This window comes from Protopterus annectens, chromosome 7.part0, assembly GCF_019279795.1.
Source record: "Protopterus annectens isolate FY-2018-M chromosome 7.part0, PAN1.0, whole genome shotgun sequence".
Lineage (NCBI taxonomy): Eukaryota > Metazoa > Chordata > Ceratodontiformes > Protopteridae > Protopterus > Protopterus annectens.
In genome coordinates, this window is record NC_056739.1 from 1,850,862,364 (window position 1) to 1,850,887,901 (window position 25,538).

Sequence of the window (25,538 nt, forward strand, 5' to 3'; positions counted from 1 at the left end):
ATGTGGCATTGAACATAAAGGAAGAAAAATAATACTTCCTTGGAAGGGTCACTGCCCTTTTGAAGGTCAGATTCATGATTCATAAGTTCAGAGAATAAGCTAAGAGAAGTCTCTAGTGAGTATCAAGGATAGCTGATTGGTATTCCTGAAAAGGGAAGCTTGGAGGATATCCCAAAGGCAGAAAACAATAAAAACTATTATCCTGCATGCTGAAAAAAAGTCATGTGGAATTAGAATACCTGCTTGTTTAGATAAAGAGATAGAATTTGTGTGTGTACTCCTTTGTTCTAGACTACTGTGGGATGGGACACCTTCTCCTTAATCATAAATGTGAAAATAACAACTGGAATGGTGATTTTTATCTATTGCTGTTATTCCCCCCATTTTGGCAAAACACTGAATGTTTAATTTTTTCTTGTAAATGAACATACGTGAACCTGAAGAACTGTTAAAAGACTGTTTTCTCTGATACTGTATAACACTACACAAGTGAAATGCAGAGGACAGAAGAAGAGTTGTTCTTATACTGTTGTGGGCACTGGGTAGAAGTATGGTTGTCTGTTACATCTCTAGCTTTCCTAATATTCTGGCCTGAGATTTTCCCTATCCAAGAATACGGAATGCAGGTTCTGTCTGAATATCAGTTACTGACTGACTTCTGAAATATAATAAGCGTCCAGAATGAATGCTCATTCTGATCCATCCATTCACAACCCCTTTTTTCCCATTTTTGCACATGGAGTCGGGATGTCACTTCAACAGTGACAATCAACTAGAGGCAAGGTTTACACTGGCAGGTGCCTAGTTCTTCCGCAACACACACTTGCACATGCATTCACACCAATGGCAATTTAGAGTGTCCGATCCGCCTACTGCATGTCTTTGGAATATGTCAGGAAACCGGAGAACCTGGAGGAAACACACACAAACACAGAGAGGAAATGCAGACTCTGCACAGAAGGTATGCCAGCTGAGAATCAAACAGGAGAACCTCTTGCTGTAAGGTGACAATGTTGTCCACTGCATCAATATACCCTCTGAATTCACACTTAGGATCTATATCACCCTCATTTCTTAAATCTTTTTTTTTTTTTGCCACTCACACAGTTTGGAACATAATCCTTCTGTCTCTGGTGAAACTCCTGTATTCATAAGTCTTAGAAGTAAATTATGAGCTAGTGTGGCCATCAGATTACCAGCCAAGAGTCCCAGCACAGATTTAGTGTCTTTGAGAGGAGCATGACATAGAAAACTGTGTATTTCCTAAATACGGTTTACAAAACGGAATGAGGGTATACATGATACAAAATTTCATTTAATTTGTTACCATCAAAGTGATATGTATACCATAACCAAAATAATAAACTGTGCAGTAAAATTATGTAATAAACTAAAACATGCATACATATACGTACAACATAAAACTAACTGCACATAACAGTTAGCTATTTCATGTAAGCCATACTTAAACATCATAACATCTCCACCCAGCAAAACAGCTGATCTTTACTTAAAAAGTAAATAAACAATGCAAAAAAATAAGCAAGAGAGTACAACCCTCATAAAAGTATAACATCCTAGTATGACATCCTAGTAAGAATGGCATTATCATTACTTATGAAAATAACAGATTATGCTTACCCCCAAATAAAGCAATCTATTTCATTCTTCCAACAAGATTCTCTAGTTCTGTCCTCACAGCACAGTCATTCACAAATATAATTCCTAATATCTCAGTTTGCTAACCTGAAAACTGCAAATTTCAACAAAGCATCACATCCCCAAAATCTTACTTTTATCCTGAATAATACAGTACTGCACAAGCTGTTCGTTCCCATCCTCATTCAAAGCATCTGATCACATTCTTGTCATTGGTAACACATAAACCCATATCATTTGTGTACATTAAAATGCAATAAAACTTGTTCACCTAAGTTCACTGACTGCCACTGTTCTGCTTCACTCAAATTTACCAAAATAAATAAATCATTCTATGTATTTTATAATCATTGCAGAAACAACATTTACTGATGCAACATCATTTCATCGGGCTTTTAATCCAATGGCGAGTCATCATTCTCTTTTCACTGACACACACTTACTAAACACATTGTCCAGCCTGAATTTAAAAACATAACAAAGACGGGGAGTCGAACCTCCGTTACATACATTATTACAAAAACTGTACTAAGTGCTGGATGGTGAAATGTGTTCACTGACATACACATCTGATTAAAAATCTTGTCAAAAAGATGGTGTTAGCAAATGTCATTTTAGCATCTATGTTGCCAATTAATCATACATGATCACAAATACCTTGGTAGAAACAATAAATCGCTCACAGTGAGTAATCTTGACTAAATCCAATATATTCACTCACTTCCCCAAATGTGCACTGAACATAGGAATTAGTATTTTATCTTTGTAAACTTCTGTAACACATTCCATGCCCTTGGACATAAGTCATACCTTTTAAAATCCTTCCCGAACCATAATGGTTAACATTATTATATGTATTTTGTATAATCAACGTATAAATAAATTGATACATAAAAGACACTAAACACCGTACACCCCTCTAACTGTCAAACTGTTAACCCCTCTTCTATACAGTCAATGAAGTCTTAATAAGTTAATTAAAAAAAAATTATCTGATATTTCTACTTTGACCCCCACCTTCCATCTCTTAAGCACTCCCCATAAGTTTCCCTTATACACAACAGCAAATTTTAACTAAAAGCTTATAATCTGTATTAGTGATTAAAAATGGTGTCCAAATATTGATATCATCAAATGTAAATTAATCTCACTCCCCTCCTTCTCAAACCACTCATTCAGAACATCTGCCAGCTGCAGTTTTTACCATAGTTCTAGTGCCTGTAAAACTTAACACCTCACTCACCTTCACTGGGGACCTCTTCTTTTAAACTGCTGTTAAAATGTTATGCAGTCCGCTAACATTACAGTTACGTCTCCTTGGTGCCTAATGTTTCCCGACTGTTTTTCAGTCTTCCATCCCTAAATACATTGATACCTACATTTAACTTCCTGAAATAACCTTCCACTATATTTAGTCTACCAGGAATATCTAATGTACTTTTTCCTTTTTGTAAGCACTTATTAAAACCTTCCCTATTAACTGTGTTAAAAAATAGGTCAACCCTTCCTTCCTCTCATCCAGTAATTTTGCTAAGAAATCAAGAAAGCAAATGCTTCCTGTCCTCAAAGAACAATTTTTTACACAGAGATACCCTTCAATTTTTTTCTCCTGATCTCTAAGCTATTCTTTTGAAAGAAGAGTCTGAAACCCCTTCCCTTAATTGAGTAGTCTTTAAATATTATCAGTGAACTCGAGGAAGAGAAAAACTGGCATTTTACATTATATTTTTCACAAATGGTTAAGATTTATCTCAATAAGTTTTTTAACACTACATGCTTCAGTCTTCAAACATCTATCTTAATGGTTTGGGCCATTCTTTTCTTATGTTCTCAGCAATGCACTGAGCTGATTGTGAATGATTTTACCTACATAGAGGCTGAAGATATAGCAAACCTACTGGTTGATAAACTTAGCTCTAACTTTACCCTCCCATCTGACCCTCTAGATATACCTGAAATTGGCTCACAAGACTAAATCCTAAAAAAGTGCTACCAAAAGGTAAAAAAGTGCATTACTGAGTCCTGACAATATCCCTGGATGCATCTTAAATAGCATGAAGCACAATTTAGCCACACCCCTAACAACACTGTTCAATTTCAGCCTCCATACAGGATCTGTACCAAGTGAATGGACAACAGCTGCAGTCATTCCCCTGCGTAAGACAGGACCTACTACAGACCTAGGCAATTACAGACCCACAAGTCTGACCAGCCTCATATGCAAAGCCATGGAAAGACTTATCATGGAATTAATCAATTAGGACATAGCGAACCTCCAAACACTGGTCCCGTCTCAGTATGGATTTGTCAAAGGCAGGTCATGCTTACTCAACCTAGTAGATTTTTTGAAAAGGTAACCAAAGCAATGGATGGAAGCAAAATGGGACACCCCATATACATTGACCTTGCCAAAGCTATTTGACACAATTCTCCACTCAAGCATAGTAGAGAGGTAAATAAACTGTGAATAAACCATTGTGTCACCCGATGTATTACCAACTGGCTCACAGATAGGATGGAGATAATCAAAACAGGGAAAGTTACCTCCACAAAGGGAACAGCCACCAGTGGAATCTCCCAGGGTTCAGGTCTGGGACCTCTCCTGTTTGGCATCTACTTTTCTGAAATAAAAGCCAATACCAAATGAATGACTGATTACATTTTTAGATGACTGCAAGCTAGAAGCAGTCAATGAATCCCCAAATGATGTAGCCATTCTGCAGGAAGGTTTATCTCAAATAAACAACTTGTGCAAAAATCATGAACTGAACCTTAATGCCAGAAAATGCATTACTGCATCTTTTGGGATGTCATCTACCCAATGGAACTACCACATTGACAATACACCCCTAATAGCTGACCTACTTGTTCAAGATTTGAGAACTTATGCGGACAGTGACCCTAAACAAATAAATTATGTCTACACCTAGGGACATCGTCGCCCCTCTTTACTCAGCCCTCATTAGGCTAATCATTGAATATAATGCCCTCTTTGGCAAGTATCTGTCCAGAAACAACAACAACTAGATGCAACAACCAGAATGCCCACAGAGATACCTAACTAAAAGGATACAAGGGTTAAACAACCTGTCCTACATGGACCGATTCAAAGCCCTACCACGGCACTTAGTATTCTGCAGACTGCTAAGAGATGACCTATGTCTAGCATACAAGGCATCCTCTGACCCATTACTGATGGATTTATTGCACATTATCAAGTCACATTGCATCAGAAATACTTGGTGTAGGGATCCAAACCTCTTCTGCAGCATCAATGAAATGTTTGCAGAGACAGGTATATATTGTAGAGGATATCACTGCTGTGGAACAGATCCCATCCAAATAAAACAAAGTTCATCCCTGTCCATTTTTAAGAGCAACTTAGATCTATGGATGAGAAACAGAAAATACATATGAAAAAAAAAAAAAACAAGAACACGGTGGAATGGATAAAAAGATTTACTGGTGCATTCGTTACGTCAGCTTACACCTTCAAAGGAATAATAATCACACCACATGGCTTCCTTTTATACAAATTCTCAATTACAATCAATTAAACTAAATTCAATCAAGTTCAATTAAAAATAAAGTGCCTAATAACAGAATAAAGTGCCTGATGGACAAAATAAAGTGACTGCACATTCACAAATATAAATATAAATTCATTGTCTTATCTAAAACAATCTTTAATATTATATAGCATTAAAATTCACTTCCTTGTTTAACCCCATAGGATAAGGTGCCAAAACTGATAATCAATCTAGTTTCCAAAGACATTAATTTACTAAGGAATTCCTCTCCTTGGCAAAAATTTGGCCAATCATCAGTAATGATGACAGTCTTATGGGGTTTGTTTCCTGAAAGGGTCACTTTCTCATATAGTAGACTTTTGAATTTAAAAGAACTTCTCAATATGTGGAAATCATGGTCAGTAGGTACACGGAGAGGCAGTTTTCCTTGTGGCAGATGCAAGGTTTGCAAAAAGATTAGAAATCTTGACGGGGTGAATATCAATGGAAGAGTTTATAGGGCCCAAGATGAGCTCCAGTACGATTCCTGTGGAGTGGTTTATATTACTGGGTGTGACTGTGCACCAAATATTTGGTACATAGGACAGACCAGAAGAGTGGTGAAAAAATGCATTATAGAACACTTGGGTGACATTAGAAATAGGAGACTGTATAGCCCAGTAGCAAGTAATTTTTGCAATGTCCATGGTAACTCTGACACCAGTTTTTTGTTTAGTTTGTTGGCCAAACCCATTTTTGCCAAGGAGAGGAATTCCTTAGTAAATGAATGTCTTTGGAAACTAGATTGATTATCAATTTTGGCACTTTATATCCTAGGGGGTTAAATCAGGAAGTGAATTTTAATGCTATATAACATTAAAGATTGTTTTAGATAAGACAATGAATTTATATTTCTATTTGTGAATGTGCAGTCACTTTATTTTGTCATCAGGCACTTTATTTTGTTATTAAGCACTTTATTTTAATTGAACTTGATTGAATTTAGTTTAATTGATTGTAATTGACAATTTGTATAAACGGAAGCCATGTGATATGATTATTATTCCTTTGAAGGCATAAGCTGAGGTACTGGATGCACCAGTAAATCTTTTTTATCCATTCCACTGTGTTCTTGTTTTTTTTTCCTTGTTTTATGGTTGGTGGACTGCACAGTTTTCGTATTATCTGAAACAGAAAATACACCCCAGGACTACCCACTGTACTACTAATGGACAGATGCAGCTCCTAAATGCTTTATCACGTTTGGGTCACTTCAAATAATCTGTGGTATGATCCCAGTTATTCTCATTAGGGGTAATATATAATTATTGACCATGGAATGGGTAAGGCCAATCTTTAAACAAATGGGATAGGTTATTTTGAGCACAAAAAGGCAAACTGGCTAGCCTTAAAATGGCCCACGAGGGCAGCTATCCTAGTACTTACCTATGAATACATGGAACTATGTAGACAGAAAAAAAGCCTTTTGATCAGAAAACATCACCATTATTATTATTATTATTATTATATTATTATTATTATTATTACAATGCACCAAATTATTACCAAACATAAAATCAGTAACTACCTTAATAACCACTCTTTTACACACATGATGTTTGCCTGCCATGCTGACTAACCCTTCTTTTGCCAAAATCATTTTGTCCAAGTTTACAAATTGACACAGTTTTTTCTCCCCTTTCCCCTAATATAATAGTTAAACTCTCCTTTTTATAATGCTGCTCCTTGCTGACTTTAAAAGGCCTACAATCTTAATATACTTTCTGATTCTGTTTTCTTACTACTGGTACATACACAATGAAAATCTGTACAGGATCACCTTCCATCACAACATCTAGGTACACAGCTCAACTTGATCCAGTCATACATAAAGTACTCATTTATACTGAAAAAGACTTGCTGAAAACATAAATATACCTGTTTCCTCTTCATTCAAAGTCAAAAGAATTTTACTAGGAGTGTAGCCAGGATTTTTGGAAATGTACACTAGCTTCATGAATACAGGAACACAAAGTATATCAGAACAATTTACACATTTGGTGTATGCATGCACTTAGGCATGTGTCTATGTGCGCGTGGGTGTGTGTGTGTGTGTGTGTGTGTGTGTGTCTCACTCCACACAGACACACACACACACACACACATATGTGTATATATATATATATATATATATATATATATATATATATATGTTTGTGTGTCAGCAGCTCTGCAGTGACCTGAAGTGGTGACACCCTGATCTGTTTCCCTAATGGAAGGCAGTTGTTCAGCAGAGAAAGCCAGAAAAGGACTGTAATCATTTTTTCACTGCCATTGTCTTCTACTATCTTAACTGTTGCATTGAACTTAACTGTATATAATTTGCTTTCAAGAATCATGGGAGCAGCAAATGAACATAGCTGACTGCCTCTGAAGGCAGAAGCACCACTTCAAGCAGCGGAGTATGCATGAGGTGTGGGACTGTCCACTTCACATCTGCACTGGTGTTACTCTTATATGACTGTCTGCCTGACTGTCGTCTGTTCTCCTTCTACAGATCCACTTGTGGAGGAGGTACAGTAGTCCTGGCTATATTGGTCACTGCCAGCCACTGCATCTGCACTTGGTCATCAATGGTCACCAAGTCTGCCTCTCAGCTTATGGCAGGGGTTGGTGGCTCTTTTCCTCAGTCTCTGACAACCACTGTATCTGCATTGGGTCAGCGATGGTCTCCAGATCTGCCTCTCAGCTGGGGTGGGGACTGAAGGCTCCTCTGCTGGAGATAGCTTGGAAGAATCAATGATGCCTTCTTCTTCTTCTTCTGCATCTCAGGAGTTGAGGTGAAGTTTCCTCCCCAGAAGGTGGACAAGGGGTCTTCTAGTGTGAGGTGTGGTGGCTGGTCACTGCTGAAGTGCATCAACAGCTGGATGCCTGCATAGGAAACATCAAACACTTTCTTGCATGACTGATCAAGTCATACAATCAGGAAGGCTCTGGTTACCAGGCCTCCAGAGAAGCAACTGGTCCATGCTATTCCAATGGCCAACCAAATGAGTGATGCTTGGATCTGTTGCCCTCAAGATCAGCATGGCAGTCAACCATGCCATCAGCCATACCAGGACTCCACTCTATCCCCATCCTGGTGTGCTCCTTTTCACCTTTTGTGTGTCAGTCTGTGTACTATATTTGTCAGTATGTCCTTGATAACTGCCCTTCTTCCACTACAGCATCCCCTGCCATTCCTCATTATTTCCCAAACATCCTCCTTTTGTAAAATATATCAAAAGGTTCCTACCCCAAAATAAAATGTAACCGCCCTGCTACCTATCATACCTAATGGTTACTGCCTTTCTGTCTTTTCCATTTTCTCCCTAAATATTTGCTGAACAGGGCTGCCACTGTGGTGTGCACACCCACACTGGCATGTCACTGAGAAGCTACTTGCAACCATACATTGCTACACAACAGCAGAATAATAAGGCTGCACAGACCGTCTTCAGTGGGGTGTCCATCAAGTCAGCTATGCTTGCTTCTTTAGTGATACTCATGCTGTACCACAGACTACTGCTGTCCATCTCATTACCAGTGCATCATTTTTTTGGTATGTTGTTCTTTGCTCAATATGGCATCACTGTGTGTGTCTTTCGGCTTTTCCCGGTTAGGGGTCGCCACAGCGGAACTCCGGTCCGCTAATGATTGGAAGTTGATTTTTACATGCTGAGTTGCTGGCCCTAACGCACAACCTTCAACGAAGGTACACCCATTCACGCATGTCTCCACAGTAGGCGCTCTAACTGAGAATCGAACGGGACAACGTCTATGCTGTGAGGCGACAACGCTACCGCAGCACCACCACCGCGGATTCAATATGGCAGCACTGTTCACTGCTTAATCTATGTCTGATTAGTTCTACAACACTTTGCTCAGTGAACTCAGTGACCTTCTGAAATATTTATACTGCATAGAAGTGAATCTCTTGTCTGTTGAATGTTTTAAAAAACACTATCTTGGGGTTATTTAAGCCCCTCCCTCTGCAGATATCCACTTTTCTTTGCATTTTTTTTCATAAACATTCTACATTGGAACATTTTCCTCCAAGTTGTGAGTCTTGGAACAATGAACCTTAAAATAAACACAAGAATTCTCAATGTCCTTCCTTAGTGTCCTTCTTCTATAATCAGCTATAAAAGTACTTTTGTAACTGACTATAAGAAGAGTACATGTGCATGTATGCATAGGTATTGTTCAGAATAATGATCCCCAAAATGTCTAACTACAATCTTAATGTCCTGCTTTAGCATTAAATTGAAAAATCAGAATCTGCTCTCACTCTAAACATTCAATACACTACTCATTAAACTCTATCACTCTGACAAACCATCACCCAATAGTGACCGCAGTTTTAACCAGTAACTGAAACACCCCTGTATGCTTTTCTACTGATGACTACCAAATGAATTCTACAATTGAATGTATGCAGAGTACAGATGTAAGTTTACTGCTCGGATGATGATTGATGTGTCAAGGGATGTGTCAGCTCCCATTCAACCTTGACATTGTTTAAAGTGGAGCTGTTAGTGTGGGTACATCAGCTAGGTTTCCAATGATACAGAAAATTATACAGTGTGATTGCAGACCTACTGGCTTTGTTAGAACAAAAAGGAAATCACTCTGGGGATGGAAGAAATGTGCCATACCTACACTGCACACAATGTACACTATGGGGAGATGACCTTGGCTCATGGAGGTGCCATCTGTGTGCAGAACACAGATACTCATACATCTTCAGCATTTCTTTTTTTAATTAGAGTGTGACTATAAGAATAGCACTTTGCTTTGTTTGCATGGTTGAATTACTTTCTACAATACCTGAAGTGATCTTGCTGTGGTGGGATATCACTAGTAGTTCTAAACAACAAGATTTTTAAAATACAATATGCCTAGTATTTGCAATGGTATAGGTCAATATGAAATAAGACTAATTCCTTGTAAAGGCTATATTCACTGAAACATATCTTATTTATGATCTACCCTCAAAACTGCATGCATTTTCTGTATACAAAGTATATAACCTAACAATTTGTTTATATATGGCCCACAAGCAGACTTTGCAACCCTGTATGACCTTTGTGGATGGTGTGAAGTGCTGCTGTACAAGAGGGATGCTCACGTGCAGAGAAGGAAAATGCAAAGCAGAACATTTAACACTAAAATGTGCGAAAAAGTAACTCACAAACGGGCAAAGCATGCTCCAGCTGAATCTGTAACCAAATGCTGTTCCGTTGACTCCAGTCTCCTGGTGCTTCGACTTCCCATAAAATATTCTGCATCTCAGGATGGCACTGCAAGAATTTACTACAAACTGAAAACAATACCATCATAAAATAGTATTAAAAAATATTGTACAGTTTATGTCCATGTGAACAAGAATTTTTATAAAATACAGTTTCATTTTAAAAACAAAGGTGCTGACTGCAGTGTTGTGATAAATGAAAAGTGAAAAGATTCTGTCACACATGACATAAAACAGGGATTCATATAAAGAGAAGGGCAGTCTAGTGATGAGAGGAGATTAAGTGCTCAAAAAGCTAAATAATTAAAATCTTGCATGCCCATATTATTCAGAAACATTTACATTCAGAATTACTGCTGCATAATACAGCTCTGCTTTATCTTTTTTTTTATACAAACAGTTCATTTATCTACTTTAGATAGAAGACTGAACATAATTTTTACCAAACAGTGAAAGATTCCATGACATAGATTACATATGTAAAATAGCAGCACCCAGATAAGAGATGTCCTATGGGATGTTACAATCCTTCTAGCACAAAGGACAGGAAGGAATAAATGATTAGTTAGCTTATCAAAAGCTTTTACTATAGCAACAATACCCAGAATGGATGGAATTATGGTGGGATTTACTGCAGACTGGCCACACCTAATCCCAGGTACAAACCTTGAGAGTATCACAGGACCATGAAGGAGTGAATCTCCTTGCAGGTATTATTGATGTTACAACAGCACATCTTTTTGTGAGCATATGTGTATACACATGCATGTGTGTAGGCACATGAGTGTGTGTGTGTGTGTGTGTGTGTGTGTGTGTGTGTGTGTGTGTGTGTGTGTGTGTGTGTGTGTGTGTGTGTGCGTGCACGTCTTGCATCCTGTAAGTACTGCTCATGTACTAAAGTGTACTTGTTGAGTATTTGCATGACTCAGATAACTAACTGTGCATTTACAAAGAAAGCTGCACTGCCAGAAAGAATAATAAAATGGGATACAGCTGTCTATTTACAATGACAGAAATGGCATCAATACTTATTTGTGGTGATATAGTGAGTTAATGTAGGCTACAAAATAAGAAATGCAGGAATATATAAAACAAATTGCATCAGTTTCAGATTTACAGAAGAAAATAACAGATAAGTTCATATAACAGCAGTTGATATACAAAAAGCCCCTTCTTGATGAATCCTTGGTTAGGCTCATCTTCTCCACCATCAAAATTTTACCAAAAAAAAATGGAAGATTCTACATACCAGTTCCAACACATGTCCAGATATAAAGCACTAAGTGCATGTAACCCTTCACCCCTCCAGTTTGCCCTTGACACTAGTTCATTCACTGCAAAGATTTTCAGGGACTCCTTTGGGTATATATGTCTTAGAGCAAACTCAGTGAAAATATGGATAAGCACTATCTTTCTTTTTTGTTTCCTTTTTTTCCAAATAAGCTGGATATTCCAGAAGGTAAACAGATAATTTCTAACCAGTTATTCACCTGTGTTTTTTATTATGACTGCTAAAAAAATTACATCTCACCCTACCAGAGGTGTTGCTACCTCTGCAGACTTCTTCAGGAACATTATAGTGGCAGATTCCTGAGGAGTAGCAACTTGAGCAGCTATTGACACCTTCACCAGCTATTATAAACTTGGCTGCCAACCCAAAGCAAGACAAATGCAACTTTGCTACTTTTGTTACAGCAATCTAGCACATAAAGCAAGTGGCACTCTTCATGTCCTTTTTCTGATGTGCAGCTTGATATTTTTCCCAGAGATTAAGATGATCAAGAATCTATGGATGAATGGGTGAATGAATGAATGAATGAATTAATTAATTAATGAAGGGAGGAAGGAAAGATCTGTTGTATGAGGTAGTACTCATAAAAATACTTGACTGGCTGTGTGCTTTTTCTGTAGCAACTCCTGCCAGATATCCTCCCATTTCATAATTTACTGTAGATGGACAGTTTCATGTTGTCCTCAACCGTCCTAGGTGAATACCTAGAAGGAAAAATGTCCAAAGACTGGATAAATGCTTGGTTTACACCTCAAAGCAGTAACAAAAATAAAACAAGCTGACCATGGCTGAATAAACTCCCAAGTTCCAGGTTCCAAGAAAATAGAGCTTTAGTGAAAAAACAAGAGTAAGCGCTTTCACGATTCAACAACTAATCGCTTCTTCAGACTCATTCAAACATACATCAAGACAATAAATTTAAATCAAGGCACATCCAATCAAATTGATGTTTCTCTGTGATGTCATGCAATTCATTAAAAACAGAAATACAATATATAAAAGGTTCTTATTAAAAGCATATGTTATGTTAATAACAGAAAGACAGAGGCTACAGTAAAAGAGACATTGACAGATGATAGACTGCCAGTGACAAAGCAATCTATTTCTAAGTGGTTATCACTGTCACATTGCATTAACTTTTGCTATAAAACCTACAGTAAGAGCTTGTAGGAAAAAGTAATATCCCACTTAACATGGTTACTGTCATTACCAATGATTTGCTGAAACAGGTTTGTGTCCAGGACATTCTAGAAGCAGTCTCCTAGTCCTTGGTTTACACCTTCTCAAAACACTACAGGCTAGATGTCATATTAAATGCAAGTGTTGGATTTTTCTTCTGGTATGCTAAATGCCACCCTTCAGATCTCTTCTGAGCAGTGAGCAAACCACCCCACCTGGAATGGACAAGCTTGAGGAATCTTTCCTACAGCTTATGACTGCAACACAGATCCACAAAGAACAAAGTATAGCTTTGTGGGCAATGTACCATTACTATAGACATTTTGAATGTGCTCACTGCTACAGTCTTGTTTCCCTTCCCTTTTTCCTCTCTACTATGATGTGATCATGAGGAGCAGGGTTGGGTACCTACATACTTCCTTCCCATCTCTCACCACTAACACTGCCTCCTCCACTTCTTGTTCAGGTTTCCTTAAGGAAGACATGAATTCTGTATATCACACTCTGCATCACTGGGACAAGGTAAACCAGTAGTGCCTGATAGTAGGCGTGTCTCTATCTTGACTGGGAGAAAGAAAGCAGCAAGGATAGCAAAGGTAAATGTCACCTACATACCAGGTAATGAAGACAAATGAGGTAAGGTGACATTAGCCCAGTCATGGGGGAACAGTACACAGTTCTGAAAGTCAAGCTAGACATTGGACTCAATCAACAGCAAATATCTCAATAGGTTACAGCTGAAAATATTCCCTTATAAACACCTCACAGTCAAAGGAAAGTTGCCAAAATGCAGTAGTCAAATTAGATGTCACAGTGCAGCTCATCCACTGTCCTGGCTTCTGTGTCAATTATGGTCACAGGGAATGCCAATGTGGATACTGATGAAGGTGAGGCATCATGTTGGCAACAATAAAGAGTGGTTCCAGCTTCTTGTTATGCCCTAGACGCAGCATGTATTTGGCAAGGTGCAGAGTAGGTGACATGAAATGGGCCAACTTTGAAGACTGTCCTCTCATATCCACATTTCCTTCATGCAGCCTACTCCTATACTTGAAACATGGGAGGTGGTTTCTTCAGTTTCCACCAGGGAAATTACACCTTCCCAATTCCCCTGAGAGCATGCAATCCTCTCCCCGCTCAGAAAGATGAGAAGCCTGCACCCCTGCACTCCTCCCCCTCCCTGCCTGGCTCCTCCACTGCCAGGCCCATTAATCAAACCCTGGTAGCCTCAGCAGTAGTCAAGGCTAGTTCTCTCTATGTCATGGAGGCAAGCGAGCATTTTTTAAATGACACTGTATTACAGTTTTTTGAACTACATTTGAATGTTAATAACCCTCTCCTGAATTAGATTTGGAGCTGAAGTATTTGCATTTTTATCAGAACTTTTGTAGTTTCCTTTTATAACTTATCTTTGCTGATTTTTACACTTTTATCCTTTTTATTTTTATTTATTTATTTATTAGTTAAATAGTTAATTTTGTCATTTTTAACTAGCTCCCTTTTAGCATTTTTTCTTAAAAATAAAGTTGTTGAAAGATAAAGCAGTTTAAAAAAAATGGCTCTTGGCCACCACAGTCACAATACAAATTCTTATTTAGGTTTGACCGAAAGTTGTAGAGAAAACAACAGTTGAGAAGCACAGCTGCAAAGCAGAAGAAATTATTTTAGAGCTAATGCACCAGTGAAGCAATGTCTGCACTGAGCACAGAAGGATGCTGTCAGCAATGTTAGTAACACGAATGCCTCACTCGCCAACTAAGATTCTATGGAACCCTGGAATCAAAACAGTGTATGCATTCACAGGCATGAATACAGGTGATGAAAATTCTGGTTGGGAAGAAAAGTGCACATATGGTGGATCAACCTTGGTGTTAAAATGTACTGTTTTAGAGATCAATAACTGAAGAACAGCATACAAAAAAGTGTGAAAATGAGCTGTTACACAAAATGCAATACAGATATTAAAGCAACTCTAAATGGAATGCAGGCCTTATGGGTATCTGACTGCAGTAATATTTCATAACATTGCAGGACATAGATCTAATACTTCAAAATTTTGTTGAAAAGGCAAAATACAAGGTGCTTGTCACAGGTTTTAACTTATTTTTCTTCTGACTACACACTACAACCAGTTCTACTTGATACTTAAAATGCACAAAATGTACATTTAAATTTGCTACTGAAACTGCACAGTGAATGCTGCTCTAAACATAAAGTCGGCTTACCTTGATACATTACTGGAGAGATAGGACTACTGATTCCTAGCTCTTCTTCAGCAGCAAATGTGTGACAAAAGTCTTGCAACATCCTTATTCCAAAACCTTTTCTTCGGTGCTTTTTTCTAACAAATATTGTATCCAGCACAGAGATCTGATAACACTGGCAGGTGCAGTTGTCACACAGGCTACCTAGATGGAAATGTACACAATGTCTGTTTTTACTGACTTGATCATTAATCTATAAAAAGGCAAAACTGAAAAAAAAAGCAATGTTTGCAGTACATTAAAGAAATGCCATACAGCTGAAGCATCCAACTATCCATCCATCACCACGTTTCTCCATCTTTGCTCATGGGGTTGGGGTGTCATATTAGCAGTGACAATTATCTAGAGCCAATGTTCACACAGCTGTCAGATATCTGCAGTGATTTCATTTTCTATTACGCAAATAAAAGTATTTTGAGGCCACTCTTCCAAGAGAATTTAAACTTAAAAGATGCCTGACAGCAGTACTGTCAAAATTTTTTTTTGAAAGACCCATGCCAGTATCATATTTCCTGTGCATACTCCTGTACTAGTTTTGTGGACTCAAAAGTAATGTCTGTCTCATTTCTAGCAGTATATAAATCAATATCTAGCAGTATATAAATCAATATTTGTGTATGTCTGTACAGTTCTTCTACAGTATAACCATTAAGCATTCATCTTACAATGAAACAGTTGCAATTGCAACATGCTGTCTCATTCTTATAGCATTTCAGTACTCCCAAACATGGGGACTGTGACTCCACACCCCACTAACTTAAATATACGAACTTGGAGATCACTGTATGTTAAGTTAAAAGTGAATGCTCTTAGAAAAGGCAGTTTTCATCTTTAAACCAAGATCTAACAAATCCCACATTTATTATTGCACATTGTAGTGCTGATAACAAATAGTTATTCCTAGTACCCAAGTCAGAAACAAATACGTAACTTCTTGCAATTAGATCTTAAAGAAAAAAAAACATAAGCAGTAAGACTGTACCAGGTAGTTGTGAAAATTAAATGAAATACATGCAAAGACTTGGTCAAGATTCACAAATTTCCTGTGAAACAGCATTGCCTGCTGCCACTGTGCAGTAAGGCCTGGCCAGCCCTATACTAAGGTATGCACAAATGCCCTATATAAACATTTATATAAATGTATTGACAAAGCTGTATCTGATAGGATCAAAATACGATCTTCAAGAAAAAAAGCCTCCCCGGTGGACATCTAGCATTAATAAGTTATACAACAACAGGAAGAAGTTGCTGTCTAAGAATAAAAAAAGAGAGGTCCCAGCACTGGAAGAACACCCTCCTCTGCTTGAACAAACAAATAAGACAACTTGTAAAATCCTCTAAAGGCAACTTTGAAAACAAATTTAGCAACCATAGCTAAGGATAACTAAAAGGCATTATTTAGCTATATCTGTAACCTAAAAAGTAGGACCCAGACACATGCTGACCTAGCTGTGGATGGCATCACACACACTCATCCAGCAAAAATAAATAATCTGTTTGCTGACAAATTTGGCAAAAATTTCACCCCCCCCTCCCCGTCCCCCTCTACATCTCCCCAACCTTGCATCTCCAAAGGGCAAGTCATTAAGTCATTAAAGTTCTCTCCAAGGCCAAAAGCACAGCCTCTATGGGACCAAATGACATCCCAGGTTGTATTTTAAATGGTCTAAAATATGAGTTAGCAACTGCATTGGGTACTGTCTTCAACCACAGCCTGAGTACCAGTTTTGTCCCTGCTGAATGGAAAACAGCAACAGTCATCCCCTTCCTACACGGAGTACAGCAACAGACCCTGGGAACTACAGACCCATAAGTTAACCAGCCTAATCTGTAAGGCCATAGAATGAATCATCATGGACCTTATAAACAAGGATAAAGGTGATCTCCAAATCTGAACCGAAAACTTTGTCAAAGGCAGGTCATGCCTCTTAAACCTGGTGGACTTCTTCAAAAATGTCACCACAGTCAAATATGAAAGCAAATCTGTACGGACAGCCTACCTTGACTTAGCCAAGGCCTTCAACACAATCCCACATTTGGGCATCATTGATAAACTCTCCCAGTTGAATATCAGCCCATATGCTGTCAAGTGGGTTGTTAACTGGCTCACTGACAGATCACACTCAGTCAAAGTTGGGGACTTTACCTCAACCAGCAGACCTATTGGCAGTGGGGATCCACAGGGGTAAGTGCTGGTGCCCCTATTATTTGGAACATACCTTTCAAAAGTTCAGGCCAAAACAGATGGGCTGTGGCTGACTAAGTTTGCTGACAACTGCAAATTAGGTGCAACTATTGAGTCTCCAAATGATGTCAATATACTTCAAGAAGGACTTACACAAACAAATGATTGGTGCTTAAGCCATGGACTCAAACTGATTGCTAAAAAATGCATTATCACCCCCTTTGGTAAAAACGATATCCCTGCAGACTATTATATAAATAATAAATAATAATAATACTCTAAGTAACAATTCAGTAGTGACAGATTTGGGAATGCAAGTTGACCATAGCCTAAACTTTGACCACCATGTGTCTACTGTGATAAAGAAGGCATTCTATGTCACATACCTTATTAGCAAGGGCATTGTCTCAAGAGTGAAAGAGGTCATAACTCCTCTGTACTCGACCCTCATCAGGCCAATAATTGAGTACAATGTTCCCATTGGTATTACATTACCAGGCACTTGCAGCAGATTCACACCTCAGAGATTTCTAACCAAAACAATTTAGGGATTCCAGCAGATGTCAAACAGTGACAGACTAATGTGACTGTCATTGTACTCAGTAGTGTACAGACTAATTAGAAGAGACTTGTGCTTGGCCTACAGAGCAATCTCAGATCCAAACTTAATGGAAATGCTGAACATCCACAAGTCAAATGGGACAAGGTCACATGCTCCAGGGACATTAACCTGGCTTGCGACATAAACAGGGCCTGCTGGAGAGACAGATATGTCTCTCAGAGGTTGCCACTCCTCTGATTCACATCAAATAGAGCCCCTCTATGACCCTGTTTAAGAGTAGCCTGGATGACTGGATGGGAAACTGTAAATTCCTGCCAGGGATTTCACCTATGACCCTCCTAGATATAGGCATCCACTGCTAACTAAGATCTCGAGTTTAGGCAAGATCCTTTATGTGACACTGCAAGCCCAGCTAGCTGGAATTTTGTAAATAATTCTGTGTCATTTGTGAATATTGTTATGATTTACACAGAACTGTATGTTATGCACTGAGCTTCAAGAATGTAACCACAGTATACCTTGCTGGAACATAGAATATTAACTTACAAAACTTCAAGAAAATAAGTTGAAATTAAATGCTTTACAACGTGCTATAAAAGTTAATGCAGCAAAAAGACAGGATATCTAGAGCTAGAAGTTTTTCTATTGTCTTGTAGAGAAGTATTCTACTATGTTTAAAATATAGAGTGTTTTATTGCTCTGTGGCTTCCTAGCAGCTACATATCTGAGAGATATATACGTCTCACACAGAGATGTTAAAAATTCTTTTAGTATCTGTTTAGCCTGGGAACTGAAGGCAAGTGACAAACAGTGATGTCGTCCAAGCTGACCCAGCAGAAATGTTTGATAGTAATTTAAGAACTCTCTCAGAAAAAGACTGTGCATTTTGTATCTTGTCTTGGACCTACAAACATCCATCATCAGCATCATCTGCACTTGCTTGCTAATAGTAAGTAACTAGGGAAAAGTAATTTCTTTTAGAAATAGATAGGAATATAGTAAAAACTGGTTTAGATGCTTTTGGTATTTATTTGACACTGTCCTGCAATGTTGTTTTAAAATATTTCCTGTGATTCTGAACTCTGTAGTTGCTGTATTGACTGAGTATTGTCTTGTTATTTTTATTATTCACTATTAAATACATTTAAACTTATCTTTGTGGCTGATATTTGTGAGACATATTTAAGCTCTTATAGTACTTGCATATCTATTTGGTGATACTGTACAGGCCACTCCTAATTAGCCTTAGTCTTGGTCACACTTACCATTTGGATAATAGCAACATTACACAGTAGGATTGGTCACCCTTTGTAAGGGCCTTTATAGTAGCTGATAAGTAGGGCTTGGTAGCAGTGATAACTACCTTATAATAATAATAAGAAAAACCAAGCGAAACTGGAAGCAGCAAAATTTATTCCAGTACCTCGGCTGAATGCCTTCAAAGGAATAAAACCATTATTTTCTTAGCTGCTTATATATTATACAAAACACCAATTATACAATTAAATATTTGCATAAATACCAATTAAAGTTAAAGAGACATATAGTGAAACAGAAAATTTCATATAAATACATTCAAACTGAAAATATGCAAACACCTTAATACATCACACCAAACAATATAATTTACTACCCAAAGCTCAAAGTGTAAGATTTACTTCTAAGTTCATACCCTTAGGTTTTAAAGTGCTAAATTTCAAAATAAATCTATTTTCAAGATTTAAAAGATTCTGTAAGTAATTACCATTCATGCCTGAATCAGGTTTGGCTAAAGCACAAAAAAATAAAGATTCCATAGCACCATTATGAACTGTATTAAAATGTTCAGCAAATGGACTATCAATTCTGGCATTTCTAACATCTCCCATGTGTTCCAAAATACGTATTTTTAATTGGCGTTTAGTTTGGCCAATGTAATATTTACTTGGAACACAATCACAACCAATAATGTACACTACCCCACAAGATTTACAATTAAAATGACTCTGAGCAGTATATTTCACCCCGTTTATGGTACTGCCTGATAAATTCTTCACATTCCTGCAAATTGTACATTTACCACACTTAAACATGCCTTTAGGTAAAGTAATCAATTTGGAACCTAACCTATCATTCAAATTGAACTTATATTTCAAAATTTCTTTTAAATTGGCATATCTTCCATAGGAAAAAAAAACAAAATCTGGAAACAAATTGCCTATCTCCTCATTACTACTCACAATTGGCCATAAAAATTCCACTACATTTTTCAAAATTTTAGAAAAAGGAGAAAATCTTGTCGCAAAATAGATACTGATATTATTATCTTTTGTACACCCATAATTTTTTAGGGTATTAGGCCAATCTTTATTCCCCCTATGCACTCCCTAAAATACACAAGAATCTGTTTCACCCTCCAGATCATCCTATTGTATCTTGTTGTGGAGGCTTTTTGGAATATGTTGGAATTTTTTTAGATAGCATTCTGAAAAAAGAGTTAAGAAACGTAACCTCTCACATTAGTAACACTAATCAGTTTTTGTCAGTGTATTAAAAACTTTAAATGGGCAAAAACTTTATACTGGGCAACAGTAGATGTAAAGGCACTTTATACCAGTATTAAGACAAAATTTGGCCTGGAAGCAATTGGAAAAATTCTAGGAGAAGGTCCACGTACTTATTTCATTATCTCATTACTAGAGTTTGCACTTACCCACAATTATTTTCTTTTTGATCAGAAAATATTCCTTCAAAAAGAAGGGACTGCTATGGGGGCTAATTTTGCCCCTACTTATGCCATTTTGTTCATGTCATATTTTGAAATTAATTTTTTGTACACTTTAGATTTTTTCAAAAGAAATGTTCTTTCCTATTACAGATATATTGATGATTTGATTTTTATCTGTAAAGGTGATAAGTTGGAATTTGATTAATTCATTGAAAATTTGCACCAGAATAAGTTTGGTTTGGAATTTACTTATAATGTGAATTCTTGCACTATTCAGTTTTTAGATATTTTGTTATATGTTGACCAAAATGGATTGGTTCAATATAAACCATTTAGAAAAGATACTGCTTGTAATAATTTTTTACATGCTAATAGTGCGCATCCTGCACATTTAATTGAAGCTCTTCCTTTTGGGGAATTCAAACGTACCCAGGAACATACTTCTGAAAACATTTTTTTAAATGTGGAATTTGAAAATGTTAAACATAGGTTAAGATCCAGAGGTTATTCAGACAAATTGCTTAATAATAGTATTGATAGATTAGTTAACTCAAGTAGGATTACCCATAGGGGGAATAAAGATTGGCCTAATACCCTAAAAAATTATGGGTGTACAAAAGATAATAATATCAGTATCTATTTTGTGACAAGATTTTCTCCTTTTTCTAAAATTTTGAAAAATGTAGTGGAATTTTTATGGCCAATTGTGAGTAGTAATGAGGAGATAGGCAATTTGTTTCCAGATTTTGTTTGTTTTTCCTATGGAAGATATGCCAATTTAAAAAAAAATTGAAATATAAGTTCAATTTGAATGATAGGTTAGGTTCCGAATTGATTACTTTACCTAAAGGCATGTTTAAGTGTGGTAAATGTAAAATTTGCAGGAATGTGAAGAATTTATCAGGCAGTACCATAAACGGGGTGAAATATACTGCTCAGAGTCATTTTAATTGTAAATCTTGTGGGGTAGTGTACATTATTGGTTGTGATTGTGTTCCAAGTAAATATTACATTGGCCAAACTAAACGTCAATTAAAAATACGTATTTTGGAACACATGGGAGATGTTAGAAATGCCAGAATTGATAGTCCAATTGCTGAACATTTTAATACAGTTCATAATGGTGCTATAGAATCTTTATTTTTTTGTGCTTTAGCCAAACCTGCTTCAGGCATGAATGGTAATTACTTACAGAATCTTTTAAATCTTGAAAGTAGATTTATTTTGAAATTTAGCACTTTAAAACCTAAGGGTATGAACTTAGAAGTAAATCTTACACTTTGATCTTTGGGTAGTAAATTATATTGTTTGGTGTGATGTATTAAGGTGTTTGCATATTTTCAGTTTGAATGTATTTATATGAAATTTTCTGTTTCACTATATGTCTCTTTAACTTTAATTGGTATTTATGCAAATATTTAATTGTATAATTGGTGTTTTGTATAATATATAAGCAGCTAAGAAAATAATGGTTTTATTCCTTTGAAGGCATTCAGCCGAGGTACTGGAATAAATTTTGCTGCTTCCAGTTTCGCTTGTTTTTTCTTATTCAACCTTCTGTTTGTTTTTTTTGCATAACTACCTTATAGTCTGGGCATAAGGGGGCATAGCTAGTAAACCTGTGCCAGCCTTTCCCAGGTGTGTGTTTGTGTATAAATCAAATCTCAAAGTGTGTGTGTGTGTGTGTGTGTGTGTGTGTGTGTGTGTGTGTGTGTGTGTGTGTGTGTGTGTGTGTGTCTGTGAGTTACTCGGGCAGGGACACAAAGCACTGGTTGGACAGAGAGGGTTCTGGAGGTCTTGGCTTGATCCCTTAGCTGAGATCTTGACCCTATAACTGTGCGGGGAGTCTTACTGGGGATCTGGAGAAAGAGGGAGAAATCAGCCCCAGACTGACTGTGATCTCTGAGTGCTCTTAAGGGAAATTGTACTTTACTATGTGTGTACTTGTCATCCTCCCATTATGTACATCCCTTACTGTTGCCAGTGTTGAGGATTGAGCCTCCTTGATTACTGGGCCAGTGAAGAGGTGTCACACTTTATATTGGGTTTCTCTAGTATTATATTGGGTACACATGGCTAGGCTCATAGTGACCTTCGGGTCAATAGCCTAGTAATCACCTATGAACCTATATCCATCAAATAAAAGTGCATACTGTTTTCTAGCTACTTAGAAAATGTTTATTTTGAGACACACAACCATTGCATTGCCTGAGTCAAAGAAACAACTAAGTGATCAGAGTTTTTAAGGAAGGCACCCCGCAAGAAATACCCAACTTGCCTATGCATTTCAAGGTAATGTAATAGCCTTTTTTCAAAATTGTAATGGCTCCCATTACTCACCAAACTGCTACTGCACTTCAGTTTGCTTATTTTCCCTCCTCTCACTTACATGACTTCAAATGGTCCTTAATTTTTTCACTGAGCTAATACTTTGCTAGGCAGATTTACCGACTTTTTTGTGTGGAGAGGGTTTGATTAAGTTGAAGGCGTGAAGAGTGCATGGTTGACCAGTGAAGCAGGCATTAAGTGAAAGAACTGGAAGCTGGGTGAATTTGTTCAAAGTCATTTTTAAAACCACCTAAGGCATAATTAGTACACATGTTTTCAATTGTATGGATCCCAAAGCTGGAAGGAACGAGTGCCTCCTGTCTGTTTTTTAATTTCTCCAAATCATTTGGGTATCTAATACCATGACAGGAATGGACCCCATTTCTAAGTCAAATTACGATTAAAGTTCATGAAAGTAGTATTGTTTCAGTCTTTGATGTTAGCCAAAAGTGCTCTTCTCAGCACCCGCAATGTGCCCAGTAATGACTCTTTCTGCAATTCATACGGAGTTACATCTACTGGTGACATATCAAAATACAACTGTAAATTCTTTTTTATAAGACCCATTGCTCCTGCTACTAGTGGGACTGTTTGGGGATCTTTTTTCCACATTGCTCTCATTTCTGCCTATAAATCCTGATATTTTATGACTTTGTGTCTCTCTGCATTCAAGACACTGTAGTCACTGGGTGTGGAGATTTCAATAATCAATGCTACTTCTGTCTTCTTTTCTTGGTCACTATATCCAGTTTTCTAGCATCTATCTTTTGAACTCTTGGTAATGGGTAAGCCCATGTAATGTAGACTTCATTTTCTATGATGCTTTGTGGGTCATGTTTCCAGTGTTTTCCAGCCACTTCAATACCATAATGTTTGCACAATCCCCAGTGCAACAATCTTGCCACATTATTATGCCTTTCGGTATACAGTCCTTCTGCCATTAGTATGTCACAACCAGCAATGAGGTGTGCGACTGTTTCCAATTCTGTTTTACAAAACCTACATTTGTCTGTTTCTCCCACATGTTCAATGGACTTTGTAAACCAATGTGTATGCAGCCAACTATCTTGTGCCGCCAATATTAACCTTTCATCTCTCTTGGTTTGAATTTGCCTCTCCACTATTCCTGCATTAGTTCCTGATCAACATGAGGTTCTTCCAGAAGTTTTCTATACTTGCAACTATACTTATGCATTTTCCACATGCCTTGCCTTCTCATCTGGTCTTTCACCTTACATTCTTTCTTTTGTTTTTTGGCACACTCAGTTGCTGCCTGATTTTTATCTACTTCTGGTCTGATTTCTATTCCTGCTTGACAATGATATGCTTCTGCTAAATTAAGCAAAGAAGTCATTTTAGATTTATTCTCCTAATGTTTAAAAATTTTCATTACATTTGGTCTTGTGAGGTCAGCAGATATGTGTGTAGCCCATGATTGCAGATTTATACATGTAATCAATTTCAAGGAGGCCCATCCCTCCCAGAACACAGAATATATAATCTTAGTATGCACTGATTTTTATAAATCATTTGGTGAGCATGAAGCATCCTTCTTGTTTTCCTGTCTAATCTATCCAACACATTTTGGGACCAGTCAGTCAATCCAAAACTGTAAGTTAGGACAGGAAGAGCAAACTGATTTATACCTTGGATTTTGTTCCTAGATGTCAAAGCTGTTTTCAGTATTAATTTCTAAAGTATTCCTTACTAAGTTTTGTTTGCATTTGTTCATGTTTTATTGTTGATCCTTCATCAATTCCCAAATATTTATATACTCCCTCTTGTCCCAAACTGATGTTTTCCTGGTGCTGCAGTTTTCCTGCTTTAAAGATTGCTTTTGCACATTTATCAAGACCAAATGACGTTTTTATATCATCTGAAAAAGGTTTGACAACTTGTAGTTGTGCTTTCAGTTCCTCATCTGATGAGCTATACAGTTTTAAATCATTGACAAAGAGAATATGAGAAGTCTTTACACTTTGTTGTTTTTTAGGAGCCAAGTTATAGCCATGGCCTAAGCTGTTAAGTAAACAGATTAATGGGTTAAGGGCAAGGCAGGATAGCAGCGGTGACATAGAGTCCCCCTGGAATACCCCCCTTTGAATTTTTCTCCCTGGGATAATAACCTGTCCTTTATCATGGCTTAATAAATTGCTTATTTTGTACTTTTCCTTTATATTTATCTGCGTATTTTCTAAGTTTTCCACCTGTGCTGAGATTTTTAGCTTGTTATTTCTGATAGTGCAAGATAGATCCTGGTCTGTTCTAATACTCTGCATTGCTTTTATTACGTCTATCTTAGTATTTTTGTTGATCTGTTCCCTCTTCTATATTCTTCTAACAGTGCCACTTCTTGTCTTAACTGCTTTGCAATTTTCACTATTTGGTATTTCCATGATGGTATTCGATTTTTCCTCTTCTCCTGTTTTCTTCTGTTATATTGAATGAATCTCTATGGGCAGTCCTAATTACTGTGTTCATTTGTTTTAGCAAACTTCTGACTTTTTGGATTTTGTTGACCTTCTGCAGTCTATTTCTTTTATTGATCTTAATATGTCTAT

At 37.3% G+C, this 25,538-nt stretch overlaps 1 protein-coding gene across 1 annotated transcript in view; it reads right to left on the bottom strand.

Annotated features, from left to right (window-relative positions):
• Positions 1-25,538, bottom strand: part of LOC122807249 (protein FAM169B-like) — a 446,649-nt gene that overhangs the window by 98,779 nt on the left and 322,332 nt on the right. Inside the window, exons 5-6 of the mRNA XM_044078338.1 lie at positions 15,157-15,339; positions 10,402-10,530 (exon numbers count right to left, since the gene is read on the bottom strand). Coding sequence (XP_043934273.1) covers positions 10,402-10,530; positions 15,157-15,339 — 312 coding nt within the window. The remainder of the gene's footprint in view (positions 1-10,401; positions 10,531-15,156; positions 15,340-25,538) is intronic.